Source organism: Nematolebias whitei, chromosome 1 (assembly GCF_014905685.2).
Source record: "Nematolebias whitei isolate Nwh7 chromosome 1, NemWhi1, whole genome shotgun sequence".
Lineage (NCBI taxonomy): Eukaryota > Metazoa > Chordata > Actinopteri > Cyprinodontiformes > Rivulidae > Nematolebias > Nematolebias whitei.
Window position 1 is genome coordinate 5,397,379 of NC_056498.1, and position 16,777 is coordinate 5,414,155.

General features: G+C 44.2%; 1 protein-coding gene across 1 annotated transcript in view; it reads left to right on the forward strand.

Annotated features, from left to right (window-relative positions):
- Positions 1 to 14,131, forward strand: part of pde5ab (phosphodiesterase 5A, cGMP-specific, b) — a 271,503-nt gene extending 257,372 nt beyond the window's left edge. Inside the window, exons 17-20 of the mRNA XM_037681538.1 lie at positions 3,674 to 3,737; positions 13,107 to 13,181; positions 13,837 to 13,920; positions 14,012 to 14,131. Of these exons, the coding sequence (XP_037537466.1) occupies positions 3,674 to 3,737; positions 13,107 to 13,181; positions 13,837 to 13,920; positions 14,012 to 14,131 (343 nt within the window). The remainder of the gene's footprint in view (positions 1 to 3,673; positions 3,738 to 13,106; positions 13,182 to 13,836; positions 13,921 to 14,011) is intronic.
- Positions 14,132 to 16,777: the final 2,646 nt, after the last annotated feature.

The window sequence follows — 16,777 nt, forward strand, 5'->3', positions numbered from 1 at the left end:
TCGCTTCATTCCTGAAGCGATGCCGCAGCTCCGCCAACATGCGGCTCAAATCCTGTCCTTGTTTGGCAGCACATATCTGTGCGAGCAGCTGTTCTCTGTGATGAAAATTAACAAAACGTCACACAGGAGTCGCCTCACTGATGAACACCTGCAATCGATCCTGAGAATCTCCACAACACAGAACCTAACCCCAAACATAAACGAACTTGTTGCAAAGAAAAGACTCCAAGTATCAGGCTCTGACTAAATAGGACAAGAAAATGGAATGTTATGATTTGTTATGATTATACTTTTGCTTTAAATTCAATTTTTTATTTATATTTTCGGATTTTTTAATATTCCAGCATGTACAGATTTTGAATGTATTGTATTGACAGGATATTTTTTTATGAAGAGCAAAATATTTTAAGTTGAAATGTATTTATTTTGGAATGATATCCTGTATTTTGCTTCATATTAATGGTTAAAAAACATAAATATTTAGTCTGTTAAATAAATAGTTATACTGTTCAGCCCGCAAGTTTTGAGTTTTGGCCCCCTGTGCAATTGAGTTTGACACCCATGGTCTATTGTGATGAGAAGCTACACGAAGCTACACGCTAATTATGTCAGTTTTTTTGTTTTTTTTGCCGGTGCTCGGTCCATTCAGCATACATGTGATGGTATCATACATTCAGTTAATACGCATGCGCGCGCATACACATTTTGCAATAAGCCTGTGACATTCAGAGGAGCTGTATGATCATCCTACACTGCAAGATACAACAAAAAGTAAGTCAGTAAATTGTTTTGGTGCAAAGTACACATGGTATTATTGTGTATTTACACAATTTACAGTGTGCAATGCATTTCCTGAACCGTAAGTATATCATTTTGGTGACACTTTGCATGTAATATGTGCTTGACTTCAGGTGGAGCGAAAACTCCGTTTGTTTATGTGCGAACAGTGCAAGTGAAGTTAGTCCGAGCTTTGTGAATTTAAACAATATAATGACAATATAATTATTCTGTTGCCTTAACTGTTAAGTCAGGGTGTCATACAGCAGTTAAACTGTTAACTCAGGATATAATACAATTGTTATTCAGGGCAGATTGAGGCATCAGGGTGTTATACAGCTGTTATTCAGGGCGGATTGAGATGTCAGCGTATCATACAGCGGTTAATAACAAAGTATGATGATCTGACAGGTTAACTGCTACGTGATGGTGTGATATGGCTAATTAAATAGAAGTGTATGGTGATCTCACAGCGGATAGATGGAGCCGTCAGTTTGCGCTACATGTATGGCAATCAGTGCTACGCATATGGCTATCAGATGATGTATGCTGGCTGAACAGAACACTGCCGTAGTCTCGTTTTTTTTTTGCCGGCCAGTCGGTCTGTCCACATTCCTACTGTATCTAACATTTGACTGGGATGTTTGATATGACATAAAATTCGTATCCCGGTGATATCTACCGGTAGTATATTGTGATGAGAAGCTACATGCTAACTACGGCCAGCTAGCTTCTCTAATACTTAGCTCTCGAAGAAAACAGACATTCACCATTTATGCAGTTTTCAACTCAAAAAAACGTAACAGTAAATATCGCTTTTTACTTACGTCCACAGATAACTTTTAGCTTGAGGAGATGACGCCCTGCCTTGCTCCGACGCTCCGGTGGAGAGGACCCGGGTAGACCGGCAGAGCTCCATCTAGCTCGCTCTGAATTTTGTCGTCGGCCAGCAAGCACAAAAAAAAAAAAAAAACGCCAGCACTTCTGCATTAGGCCACAGTGTGTCATTATTGTTTTTAAAATATTTAAAATAGGTCCAGGCACTACTCCAGTCCGAGAAATTGCAAATGGCAGATCAGTGTTTTGAAAAGTTTCTTAAAGATCCAGTGACTCCTCCCCCTGACTAATCAGTGACCGACAGTGCGCTGACGTCACATCTGGGCCCAACAAGAACCAGACCTGGGACCCCAGAGAAGTAGGTCCCAAAAATCGTGCGGGTTCCACCGCTGAAGGCACTGGGGAGAAACTGCGCAATAGGCCCAAACTGGTTACATAGGAGCCCGAAAAGGCCCTGTGGGTAAGGGCCTAAAGAGTCACTAATCTGGGAGTGATAATGGACCCTTCCTTGAAACTTAACAGTCATGTAAACATGATTGTTAAATCCTGTTTTTTACAGCTGAGGCGGCTGTCTAAGCTGAAGCCCATATTGTCCAAAAATAACCTGGAGACAGTAATACATGCATTCATTACATCTAGGCTCGATTACTGCAATTCGCTCCTGTTTGGTATCAGTCAGACCTCCATTGCACGACTACAACTGGTCCAGAATGCAGCAGCCCGGTTTTTAACCAGTACAGGCAAAAGAGAGCACATTACACCAGTTTTGGCCTCACTGCACTGGTTACCAGTTCACTCTCGTATCCAGTTCAAAAAATTCTTGCATGTCCATAAATCACTGAACAGCTCTGCACCCTCCTATCTCACTGATCTGCTGCAGCCATATGTCCCACCGCATTCTCTGAGGTCAGCGGACCAGCTGCTTCTCACAGTTCCAGGAACTCGTCTTAAGCACAGAGGTGACAGGGCCTTCTCTGTTGCAGGCCCAAGACTTTGGAATGAGTTACCTATCCCGCTTAAAAACCTACTACTATTACCTGGCTTTCAACACTGTATGATCTGTGCTGAATCTGTACACTGTGTTAGTCATTATGTTATTATCTGCTATTATTTTGTTTCTATATTTTGATTTTACGCTATGTTATGTGTGTTTTGCTTTGCCTGTTTGTTTCTGTTTGTACAGCACTTTGGTTGGCCCTGTCGCTGTTTAAAGTGCTTTATAAATAAAATGTATGGTATTGTATGGTATGTGATGTGTTTCACATCATCAACAAAGTTTAAATCACATTATTTGAATTACATAATGTCCATATAGCTTCAGTTAGCTAAAATAGCTTCATTACATTTCACACCACTAACAGAAATATGGTTTATTATGTTTACAGTTATTATTTAGCACATTTAGTATGTTACAGTCCAGCATTACACGTGAAATATACGCCTACCTTGACAGGCTCGTTCAGCAATTTCATACTGGATCCGACTGGCATCTCTTCCAACACGGATGTCGGTCACAACAGCAACATTCCGGCATAGATTAACTACGAGACCTAAAATATATTCCATCAGTCGTAGAACAGGATGTAATACTCCGCCTCCATTATTGTTGATTGAAATGTGCCATTGGTCCGCGCATGAGTGAAATATACGCCTGTAGTGTGCATGTGCTTTCACACCTCAGCGGGGGTACCCCCAAATATCTCCACTCTAAGACCTGGATTTAAAAACCTCCGAATTCAGAGAGGGCTGGTGTTGTGTAAATGAACAGCCAAACCGCAGAGAGAAAGGTGCAGTTTCACTCAAAATGTGTCATGTAAACGGTCCCTAAACATAACAACCTGTTAAAATACACCAGAATGCAGGAAATGGCATCTACTTTATTCAAAATATTCTAAGGGAGGACCCCAAAGCCCCCCCCCCCCCCCCACACACACACACACACACACACACACTAGTATGTCCTTCACACATTGCAAATGCTTCTGATGCCAATGATCATGGTTTCTATGAAGAGTAGATTTACTGGATAACACTCCGTTTCTGTGTCCACTCCTTCCAGGTCGATGCTGATGACCGCATGTGACATTTCAGCCATCACTAAGCCCTGGCCCGTGCAAAAAAGGGTAAAAATAAAAAGTTTTCGTCTGAGTTCTGTTTAATATTGTTTCTTTACCCGTCACTTTTTAAAACAAGTAGGTCATATGACAACTGCTTTTTGTTCTTCATTATAAATAGTTTTGTTATTCATCTAAATTAACAAAGATAAGAAGCTGAAGTTTCTTTTTTTTTATTCCATTAACCTTGTTTTAAAGACTGACAAATAAGAGAAGAAAACACCAGAATGTAAAAATATTCCAGATACTGTAGCAGAAACGTAGGCTACATACTGTAACCACAGATTCTATGAATATGGGCACAGAATCTGGGGTTACAGTACATAACCAATGTTCTATTTCATATGTGCTTTGTCCTTCAAGCCACACTATTGGGATAAAGGCAAAGCAGGATGTAGTCTATACCTCACTGGGTCCATCCGGTGAGGACTAGTAATCTGCAGAACAAATGTCCTGTACAGACACACCACCATGCAGCACCATGGAGGTTGAGATCCGTCTGGTGAAATGAATCCTGAGTCCATCAGGAGGGGAAAAACAGCCACAGTATAGGCTAGAAATTTAGTTCGATTTCATATAGTTTTCGCCCTTTAAGGTTATCAATAGTGGGTTTATCCCTTCGCGCACAGCGCATCATTGAAAACTTTAGTCTGGGCCCAACGGCTGTGTGGGCCCCACCCCCGGTCCGTATAAATTACGGTGAGACCGGACAATCGGCTCCCATTTTTTCTTCAGCCAGCTAGCACTGTCAGAAGAGCGAAGAAAAAGATGTCCAGCACCATCCACCTGTGCCCATCCTGCCAGACCGGCTACATCGTAAGCTTTGACCAGCACGACAGCTGCGAAGGATGCCTGGGTCTCTGCCACGTTGACCTCACCACCTTGGCCATCCCTGTGAGCTCCTCCATCCCAAGGAGAAGCAGAGATGAGCAGCCTTGTTCAAGGTAAGTGCCGAGGAGTTTTTCTGTAGTGGAACACTACTCGCTGGACGACGCCATCGCCTTTTCTAATGCAGAGCCATGCGGTAAATCGGACGATTCCTCCGAAAAAGGCGATGCTGGCAGCAGCCCCGCTGCCCCCTCCCTCCTGGAGAGTGTAGTGATGGAAGCTGGACGGCCGAGCGGATGCTCAACCACCTTTCTTTCTTTCTATGGCGGCGACCACTTTGCTCCCAGTCGTCGGCACCCTCTTATTGGAACTGTCCGGTATAATCCAGGAGGCTGCTGACACAAAGGAACTTTCCATCCCTCTCCTCCCTCCGCCCCGATCGGATGATCTGGCGGGAAGGCTTGGCTCTGCCCCAGCTCGTCGCCTTGCCCCATCTGCCCCACTTTCCAGCTGTGACATCATCCTGGAACGAGGCTGCAGTTGGGCCCGGCAAGATGAAGGCGCCTGTCTCTACCTTCGCACCCATCACCAGAGTGGAGGACTTTACCGAGCGGGGTTTTTTCCTCAGTTCTCCCTCTGGAGCCAAGCCTTGCGGAGGCATTCAGGGCAAAGGCTTTCAGGATGGACCAGCGACCTGTCTCTCCAGGGCAGCACGACCAGATCATCACAAAGCTCTCCAACCAGGTTCACCAGTGTTCATTCCAGGCGGCCGCGGTGAACAACAACATTGCCCTGCTGGCCTTCAGCATTTCGAAGAGGCTGGAGGAAGCAGACCTGCCGGAGGAGACAAAGCGCTCCCTCTGTAAAGCCACCGACGTCATCCTCAATCTGTGCACCACCTCTGCAGTCTGTCTGTCCTGCATCGCTATTTAGATGACCATGATTCAGAGGACCACCTGGCTCCGCCTCTGCCCCATGCCCGAGAGGCTGCAGAGGGACCTGCTGGAGGGCCCCATCATCCCAGATGTGCTGTTCGGGGCCAACTTCAGGACCATCCTTGAAAAATCGCAGAGGACCAAGGAAGTCTCAGGTTGTTTTCACACCTGATAGTCCGGTAGACTCGGTTCAGTTGGGGACCAATATTCATAACATTTTGTTTACATTTGAGCTGGTGCGTTTGCATTCACACTGCACTGTGCAGTCGAGCCAACCTATTCAAACCAACCTGTTCCCCCACTCGCCTGTGGTGGCGCTGCACCAAGAACTACTGAAAGAAATGACATAAAAACCTCTGAAGACACTTCTTCTTCTGGAAATAAAAAAAAAACGGAGTGGCATCAAGTTTTAGCAGTTTTAGGAGTTATATTTTGTCATTTTTCAAAAATGGACTCAGCATGAGCAGAAGATGAGGCAGAAGACCATGGAGAATATTATTTTTCACACAAGGCAGCTTGTGGCTCCATATGAGGTCAGAGAAATGCATGTTTGTTTGCCTTGCGCTGTATTCCACTTCTTGCTTGTGGAGCGGGGCCCGGTCTGATTGCATTCACATTGTACTCGAACCGCGCTGGAGTTTTTTTCTACCGGACCAAGACCTAGGTTTTAGCCCAGGCCAGCGTTCGCCTTTTTGTTCCCTGACAGAGTTCGATGGCGCATTCACACCTCCCCAAACGAACCGGACTTCCTAGGAAAACGAGCTAGAGTTCAATTAAAGCGGACTAAACAGGGCTGGTGTGAATGCACCCTCAGAGACAGTATGCCATCTGGTGACGTCACAGTCCTCCTCCCGCTCCTCCGTCTGCTGGAGGGACTGCCGTGGCCAGCAACAGCAGCAGAGGCACTCCACAGTTGTGGCAGTAACTTCACGCTCCGCTCCTCTGCTGGACCCCTCCACTAGGGAACAACTCCTTGAGGGGAATGTGTGTGTTTTTGATGATGTATGTTTTGAAATAAAACAAAAACATCTCTCAGAGAGCAAAGTTTCATCTGATTCCAGCCTGACTGTCAGATCAACTGATCTCACAGCTGCCTCTCTTCACACATATCCCACACAGAACGAGCCAGTAACCTCTAAACTGCATTTTAAGAAGCACCGCAACTCAGTAAATCTCACCAAGCACTTGTCTGTTACATCAGCTAAAAATGATGTTTTTCAGCAGACCGAGTCCAGGAAAATCCCTTGCTCTCAACCACAGCCCATTTTATTTTCTGCTGTTTCTGTCCATTCACCGCAGCAGCCGCCCCCCTCCCCCCCTCCCGAAACGGCGTCTCATTCAAAAAAGCACCCACGCCTCCTCTTAGTGCGCGCTGGCTCACCTCAGCTCTAATGTGAGCCCGCAGCCTGAGCAGAGCACAGAAGCGTACAGACAACCCTTTCTGTCTGAGCCCCCTTTGAGTTCCCCCCCAGAGAATCTCCGAAGCGGGTGATGGCGGTAGGGGCTCTAGCTTGGCTGACGTCCATGAGAACCATGACACAACACAAAAATGCGTGCCCGCTCTCTGGGCGTTACCCAGAGTGGCAATGAGTGTGTTCCCTGGACAGGTGGATGGACCGACTGATCAGCAGGGGTTACACATTGCAGTTCGCAGCTCACCCCCACCGTTCAGAGGGATTATAGAGACGGTTCTTTCATCTCTAGAAAAGAGCTCGTCTCTCCAGTCAGAAGTTCAGGAACTCCTGATAAAAAATGTTATTTCCAGAGTTCCCAACAGAGAGGAAAACACGGAGTTTTACTCCCGCTACTTCCTGGTTCCGGAAAAAAAAACGGGAGGGATGAGACCCATTCTCAACCTGTCCATGTTCAACAAATCGATCATGGAGAGACAATTCCACATGCTGACAATCAAACAGCTGCTGGAGAATGTTCACCAGAACGACTGGTTCACTTCTATAGATCTGAAGGACGCATATTTCACATTCCCATCATTCCAAAACACAGAAAATTCCTGCGTTTCTCTTTCCAGGGGATTCCGTATCAGTACAACAGGTTACCATTCAGTTATTGCCTCGCCCCACGCACATTCTCCAAATGCCTGGAGACGGCTCTGCAGCCATTACACATGGCAAGAATGAGAATCCTTTTTTATCTGGACAATCTGCTTTTATTAGCTCAGTTAAGGCAGGAAGCAGCCACGCAGACCAAAATGCTAACGTTACACCTGCTAAACCTGGGTTTTCCTATAAACTGGGAAAAAGTTCCGTTCTCCCATCCCAGTTGATTCTTTATCTGGGAGTGGAGCTAAACTCAATCACAATGAGAGCCCGTTTATCACAGCCGAAAGCCAACGATCTGTGAGCTCAGCTCTGCTGTGTCAAACCCTGCAGCGTAGTGACAGCTCTGTCTGTCATGCGGCTCCTGGGGATGATGTCAGCAGCTCACGTCGTGGTTCCACTGGGTCTGCTTTACATGAGACACCTTCAGAGATGGTTCGCCCACCTGCGCATAGATCCTATGCGCCAGAAGAGACGAATAATCTCTGTGCCCCCCTTCATAGGAACCGATCTAAATCATTGGGGAAACCTGCTCATTCTGTCAGAGGCAGTTCCCATCAGCAGGCCTACGTCACACGTCTCAGTTTTCACGGACGCGTTCCTGTCAGGTTGGGGAGGAACGTGTCTGTCCCAGATAGTGGAAGTACAGTGGCCAGACCACATGTCTTTTCACATAAATGTGCTAGAGCTTCTCACAGTCTGGAAAGTGACTCAGCATTTTGCTCCTCTACTGCGGGATCAGCATGTTCTGATCCATACAGACAACAGAGTGACTGCAGCCTACATAAATCATCAGGGAGGCGTGCGCTCAGCGCAGCTGTTACAAATTGCGAGACAGCTGCTATGCTAGGCACGCAAAAACCTGCTCTCCATCAGATCAGTTTACATTCCCGACATCCTGAACAGAGGAGCAAACATCATGTCGAGGGGCGGTCCTCACCACGGGGACTGAAGCCTCCATCCCGAGCTGATCTTTTGGATCTGGAGCAGGTTCGGTCGAGCAGCAGTGGATCTGTTCGCCACACGGGAGAACACCCAGTGTCAGTTATGGTTCTCACTGAGCCCATGGGACGACCCACCATTAGGGGTGGACGCTTTTGCTCACAGCCCATGGCCAAAAATGCTTCTTTATGCGTTCCCTCCTGTCCCACTGATCTCACGGACCCTGTACTGAGTTTGAGAGGAAGAGCTGTCAGTCATTCTCATAGCTCCTGAGCGCAAAATCGCCCCGTGGTTCCCGAACCTGCATCAACTGGTGTCGGGCCGGCCGTGGAAACTGCCGTGGAGGGAGGACGCTCTCCTCCAGGCAGAAGGAGCGATCAGGAGCTACTCAGAAATAGGTCAGCACCTCTGGGTCTGGCTGCTGAACAAATCCGTTTAGAAAGGCTGGGCCTCCCACAGGATGTGGTGCGTACTATCCAGGGTGCATGAGCTGCTTCCACCACAGCACTATACACATCAAAGTGGACAGCTTTTCAGTGCTAGTGCGCAGAGGAAGGTGTGGAGGCCATCTCATGTCCACTAGGTGGCATGTTGTCATTTCTGCAGCAGCTAATGGACAGAAATTAAGCGTTCAGCACAATTAAAACTTATGCTACAGCTATTTATTACTGTCATGAGAGTTTCAGTGACAGAACAGTCTTTAACCACCCACTGATTAAACGTTTTCTGAAAGGTGTATGGAGACACAGATCTGTGTCACGTCCACTAGCCCCACAGTGGGACCTAGCGATAGTTTTGTGCGCTCTGATTGAAGCTCCTTTTGAGCCTCTAGATCAGGTTTCACTTAAATTTCTGTCATTTAAAACAGCCCTGCTGTTAGCTCTGACATCTGCAAAGAGGGTGAGTGATTTATCTGCTCTCTCTGTTGCTCCCTCACGTCTCAGAATTCAAGCCGACGGCAGCTCTGCTGTACTGCGTCCTAATCATGCTTTTACTCCTAAAAGCATTAGAAGCTCATTCAGATCGAGAGTGATAACTTTGGATGGGTTTTATCCTCCTCCTCATAATTCTGAGGAGGAAGCAACATCTCATCACCTTTGTCCCATGTGCGGACTCTTGTGTTACGTGGCTCGCACATCTGCACTGCGCCGCTCTCAGCATCTGTTTGTGCATTACAGGGACAGCTCTGCAGGACGTCCTCTATCCACCTAGCGTCTCTCACGCTGGTTGTGTGAGGCTATTTCTGAAGATTACAGTTCATCTGGGCTGGATCCTCCGGAGAATCTCAGAGCGCATTCCACCAGAAGGATTTCTTCTTCCACAGCTCTGCTTGGAGGGATGACAGTGGAGGATATTTGTACGGTGACTGCCTGGTCATCTCCATGTTCTTTTATTAGTTTTTATCTATGTGATGTCTCCACTTTCTCCATGACCCATTCTGTTTTCAGGGTTCTAACAGAATGATTGTAATTTTTTCATGGAACCTCATTTTGGGCTCACACCTGCCTGCATGCAGTCGCAGTGTGAGATATTTATTATCAGTCACAGTTCATGACTGCTGATGTTATTGTTATTAATCTGTTCACCCTGTGGAGCTGCTAGCCTGCTCTCCTCATTGTTACATTGTTACAACTTGTAACTGCAGTTTTTCCTATTCACAGCAGCAAGTCTGTTATCTCAGCCCTTCTTTCTCCAGAGATCATTTTTTTCTCCGGTGCGCTGCTGCGCATGGAGCGCGTAATTACGCACACAGAAGGCTGAGTGATGAAATGTGTTTTGTGCGAGCAGATGCTTCATGTTTGTGTCTGATTGGACCCAGTGAAGCAAAAACTACATCCTGCTTCGCCTTTAACCCACTAGCGATAGCCTTAAAGGGCTAAGCCTATACAAAATAGAACGTTGGTTACGTACTGTAACCCCAGATTCTATGAGTATAGACACAGTCCTTTAAGCTCTGGGCCTCACTAGTTCCTAAATGGCTGAAGAAAAAAAGCTATTTGGAAGCCGATTGTCTGGTCTCACCATAAATTATATGGACCGGGGTGGGGCCCACACAGCCAGTGGGCGCGGACTAACGTTTTCAGTGCTGCGCTGTGCGCGAAGGGATAAACCCACTAGCGATAGCCTTAAAGGGCTGCGCCTACACTCATAGAATCTGGGGTTACAGTACGTAACCAATGTTTTGCCTAGCCAGTGAGACAAGCACTGAGGATATAAAGGTTGACCTTTTGACTGATCTCTGAAATGAATGAACAGCTGTTCAGATTTACGCAGAGCAGCTGTGTGCCTCAAGTAACACGCAAGCGCACGAACATAATAGAGGAGGTGAGATTGTGCCTCCTCTTCAGAATTATGTGGAGGGGGAGAGAACCCATCCAGCGTTATAAATGTGGATTTGAAAAAAAAAAAAACCTTGTTATGCTTTTAGGTGTAAAAGCAGGATTTGGACGAAGCACCACTGAGTATATTAGATTCTAAGACAGGAGGGGGTGACCGACAGGGCTGAGAGGTCGCTCACTCGTTTCGCTGACATCAGAGATAACAGCAAAGCTGTCTTAAAGGATAGAAATTTCAGCTATATAGTATCTGATCCAAGGCTTATAACGGTTCTTTAGACAGTGCACGGAGTAGGAGTGTTAAGCCCCATTGTGGAAGTAACGTGTGTAACAATGGTCTGTCTGCGCATGCCCCTCAACATGTGACTTCTTGGTCTTAAGTAATATTCTAATTTTCTGAGATACAGAATTTGGGTTTTTCATTAGTTGTCAGTTATAATTATCAACATTAAAATAAATAAACATTTGAAATATATCAGTCTGTGTGTAATGTATGAATATAATATACAAGTTTCATTTTGTGAATGGAATTACTGAAATAAAACTTTTTCATGATATTCTAATCTTATGACCAGCACCTGTATGTATGTATATATATATATATATATATATATATATGCAAACCGGATTCCAAAAAAGTTGGGACACTAAACAAATTGTGAATAAAAACTGAATGCAATGATGTGGAGGTGCCAACATCTAATATTTTATTCAGAATAGAACACAAATCACAGATCAAAAGTTTAAACTGAGAGAATGTATAATTTTAAGGGAAAAATCTGTTGTTTCCAAATATCATGGCATCAACAAATCCCAAAAAAGTTGGGACAAGTCCATTTTTATCCCTGTGTGGCATCCCCCCTTCTTCTTACAACACTCAACAGACATCTGGGGACAGAGGAGACCAGTTTCTCAAGTTTATAAATAGGAATGCTCTCCCATTCATGTCTAATACAGGCCTCTAACTGTTCAATCATCTTGGGCCTTCTTTGTCACACCTTCCTCTTTATGATGCACCAAATGTTCTCTATAGGTGAAAGATCTGGACTGCAGGCTGGACATTTCAATACCCAGATCCTTCTCCTACGTAGCCATGATGTTGTGATTGCTGCAGAATGTGGTCTGGCATTATCGTGTTGAAAAATGCAGGGTCTTCCCTGAAAGAGATGACGTCTAGATGGGAGCATATGTTGTTCTAGAACCTGAACATAGTTCTCTGCATTAATGGTGCCTTTCCAGGCATGCAAGCTGCCCATGCCACAAGCGCTCATGAAACCCCATACCATCAGTGATGCAGGCTTCTGTACGGAGCGTTGATAACAACTTGGGCTATCCTTGTCCTCTCTGGTCCGGATGACATGGCGTCCCAGTGTTCCATAAAGAACTTCAAATCGTGACTCATCTGACCACAGAACAGTCTTCCATTTTGCCACACTCCATTTTAAATGACCCCTGGCCCAGTGCAAACGTCTGAGCTTGTGGAGCTAGCTTAGAAATGGCTTCCTCTTTGCACTGTAGAGTTTCAGCTGGCAACGGCAGATGGCACGGTGGATTGTGTTCACTGAAAATGCTTTCTGGAAGTATTCCTGAGCCCATTCTGTTATTTCCTTGACAGTGGCATTCCTGTTTGAGGTGCAGTGACGTTTAAGGGCCCAGAGATCACGAGCATCCAGTAGAGTTTTACGGCCTTGACCCTTACGCACAGCGATTGTTCCAGATTCTCTGAATCTTTTGATGATGTTATGCACAGTTGATGATGATAAGTTAAAAGTCTTTGCTATTTTACGCTGGGTAACACCATTCTGGTATTGTTGCACTATCTTTCTGCGGAACAATGGTGGAATCGGTGATCCTCTTACCATCTTGGCTTCTGAGAGACACTGACACTCTGAGAAGCTCTTTTTATACCCAATCATGTTGTCAGTTGACCTAATTAATGTTAATTGGTCTTTTCTCCACAGTGTAACTCCTCCCCACTTGAATATTTTGCATCTAAAACATTAAGCTTTCCTTACGCTGGTGAAGATTCCTTACGAGGTTTCCTTACATTCCAAGGTTTCCTTACATTATCCGCTCGATTCCAGTCCAGAAAAACACACATCTGGAAAACTACAAACATTCACTATTCAAACCCCTCGTCGACAGAACACTTGTTAACAAGTGAGAAGTTATCACATGACAGCATCATGTCCATGTCCAACTAGTCGTCTGATGGTTCAGTTGACTTTTGTGAGTGTCTGAAATCTGAACATTCAGTTCAGGTTCTTCTCTCTGAACCAGATTGCAGAGCTGGTGGCCACAGAGTTCTTTGAGCAAGGGGACAAGGAGAGACGGGAACTGAACATTGAGCCAATTGTGAGTATTGTGTTACAACCTCCTGCTCTCTATGCCCCCACATAACTCTTGGATCATTCCAAAATGTAGAGTATTTTGAAAAAGTTTACTTTGTTTTGCTTTTTTTGTCACTCATATGTTTCCAATCAAATAAATGGTAACTTCAGACATTGACAACCTGAGGAAATACACAATGAAAATTGTAAATGATTTATTTTTTAAGAGAAAAAAGGCTATCCAAACAACCCTGCTGATATGAAACATGAAGGAGTGACAGAAACCTTTAAGGGGCCAAATATTTTTACCATACCATACCAATTTATTTATATAGCACTTAAAACAGCAACAAGGCCAACCAAAGTGCTGTACAAAAGAACACAAACATGCACAGCGGACAGGAAAACATAAAATAGAAATACAGATACAAATAGCAGCAGAAGCTAACTAAAATGGCCAACAGAGTAGAGAACAGACCGGACCAAAACAAATCACACCATGTTAAAGGCAAGCGAATAGAAGTGGGTCTTCAAGCGAGACTTAAAGACTGAGAGTGTTTTAGACAGTCTTATGTGTTGTAAAAGAAAAAGGAATTGTAGAAATAACATATGCATGCAGATAAAATGCCGTTTTCTCTCATCAGACGTTTGCGTGTTGTTGTTTGATGGTTTTACTGTAGGATTTGATGAACCGTGAGAAACGGGATAAGATACCCAGCATGCAGGTGTCCTTCATTGATGCCATTTGTATTCAGCTGTACGAGGTAATGTAGGCTCAGTTTTTCATATCTGAAAACTTTATGAACAGCAGTAAAAATGTAACACATCTAAATTCTGAACTCCTGTTACTTTTAGACTTTGGCTGGCATGTCGGAGTACTGTTCCCCGCTGCTGGAAGGATGTCAGAAGAACCGGCAGCATTGGAAGCATTTGGCTGAGGACTGTGAGAAGGGGCTGGTCAATGGACTGGTGTGACCCCCCCCCAACACTAGTTAGACAGCTTTGACTTCTGACAAACCTACACTCCCAGGATTATTCTAGTCTAGCCTGGTCTCACAAAATGTTATTGCTTTAGCATGATATTTGACGAAGAATATATAGCATGCTGTGTGCACTGAAACAGGCTGAAGGTCAGTTCCCTGTCCTGAAACCAGAGAAGTCCACTGTGAGAAGAAGGCCTCATCCTTCTATCTGCAGGCAGCCACACTATCAGTCAACTAAAGCTAAATGGTCACTTGTGCTGCATTTCAGTGATCTCTGAAATCTGATCTCAGATCTAGGGATTGCATTACACCCATCATCTTTACCCACTTCTTCCTTTTCGGGTCGTGGGGGTCACTGTTGCCCATATCCAGCAGTCACTGTGTGAGAGACGGGACAGGCCTTCAGTTCATCACAAGGACACAGACACAAACAACCATTCACTCTCTCACTCACACCTAGGGACAATTTAGTTAGCCAACCAGTAAAAGCTAATTTAAATGAATTTCAGTAAGGACAGTGCAGCAGTTCTGTTTCCAGTGGCTCTGTGGCTGATTTTCAGTCCTCTTAGTTTAGGTGAGCAGATTTTATTTAAGAAAATTGCCTTGACTATAAAAATCAAATTAATGTTTAAACGTACCCAAATATACCACCCCATCCATCTTATTCCTAACCCCCATTGTGCCTTGCGTGAATTATGGGTGGGACTTCTGGCGCGGACCAGAACTGGCATTTGTTTATGGCGAATAGTACGAGCTAATGTAGTTTCTCCAAGCATTGTGGATTTAATTTAAACATCTAGGAACACCACCTGTCAGAGCTCAAACAGGACAATATACAGCTGCTGGTCATAAAATTAGAATACCATGAAAAGTTTATTTATTTCAGTAATTCCATTCAAAAAGTGAAACTTGTATATTATATTAATTCATTACACACAGACTGATATATTTCAAATGTTTATTTCTTTTAATGTTGATGATTATAATTGACAACTAATGAAAATCCCAAATTCAGTATCTCAGAAAATTAGAATATTGTGAAAAGGTTCAATATTGAAAACACCTGGTGTCACACTCTAATCAGCTAATTAACTCAAAACACCTGCAAAGGCCTTTAAATGGTCTCTTGGTCTAGTTCTGTAGGCTACACAATCATGGGAAAACTGCTGCTGACTGCACACAGTGCCAAAGCTACCAGTACCTGGTTTAAGGATCATGGTATTCCTGTTCTTAATTGGCCCGCAAGCTCACCTGACCTTATTGTGAAGATGTTATACACCAGACCCAACAATTCAGAAGAGCTGAAGGTCACTATCAGAGCAACCTGGACTCTCATAACATCTGAGCAGAAACACAGACTGATCGACTCCATGCTACGCCGCATTGATGCAGTAATCCAGGCAAAAGGAGCCACAACTAAGTATTGATGCTGTACATGCTCATACTTTTCATGTTCATACTTTTCATGTTCATACTTTTCATGTTCATACTTTTCATGTTCATACTTTTCAGTTGGCCAACATTTCTAAAAATCCTATTTTTACTGGTCTTAAGTAATATTCTAATTTTCTGAGATTCTGAATTTGGGGTTTTCATTAGTTGTCAGTTATATTCCTCAACATTAAAATAAATAAACATTTGAAATATATCAGTCTGTGTGTAATGAATGAATATAATGTCCAAGTTTCACTTTGTGAATGGAATTACTGAAATAAACTTTTTCTTGACATTCTAATTTTATGACCAGCACCTGTTATCATACCACTGCCTGCTGAGGACGACCTGAAGAACTGGCTACAGATTACATCTACTAGCATATTTAGCTACTTCACTGACTCGGTTCTTCTGACGGTGAAGCAATGAACAACCTGAAAAGCTCTGCGGTGTATCAGTATCTACACAGTAATAAGGTTGGTGTTTTATTAGAAGAGGTGGGACACAATCTTATTGACGGCTTATTATAGCAGACACAGAGCTCAGTCAAAGCCTTAAAGTCCTCCATCACTGAGCTTGGGTTAATTACAGAAAAAATCACAATACAATAGTCCCTCATTTATCGCGGGGGATCCGTACCCCGAAGACCTGCGATAAGTGAAAAACTGTGAAGTAGGAATAGTAGTACTAGTAAGTATATATATATATATATAAATATATTTATATATATATATATATATATATATATATATTTACTTATAGGTGTTTTAAATCCTTCCCACACTCTTGCCATATTCTAAACAATGTTTCTAAACTAACAGAGCACAGAATGTCATGATTTCAGCTCCCTGCCTCTGCTCTTTGCCACTTGCAAGCGCTCTTGGCCACGCCCACTTCTCCGCTCGCATGGTGAACAGCTGATCAGCTGCAGCAAGAAGTTTATCCTACAGTATGGATCTGCACACCATATCCGGCGTCTCTTCTCCAGTGGTTTATTGTAGTCCAGACACAAAGTAGGATGCAGGCTTTCCTCCGTCAGCCATTTGTCAACAAAGTGAAATGAGCTCACAGACTGTGTTTTTGGTGGTCTCTTCAGGTTCATAGTTTTCAGCCACATTCTTTTTAATTCCTCATCTGTAGGTAGGAGATGGAAACTATACCTCTCTTCACAGAAATACTTTTTGTTTTGGGTCCGTGTTCAAAC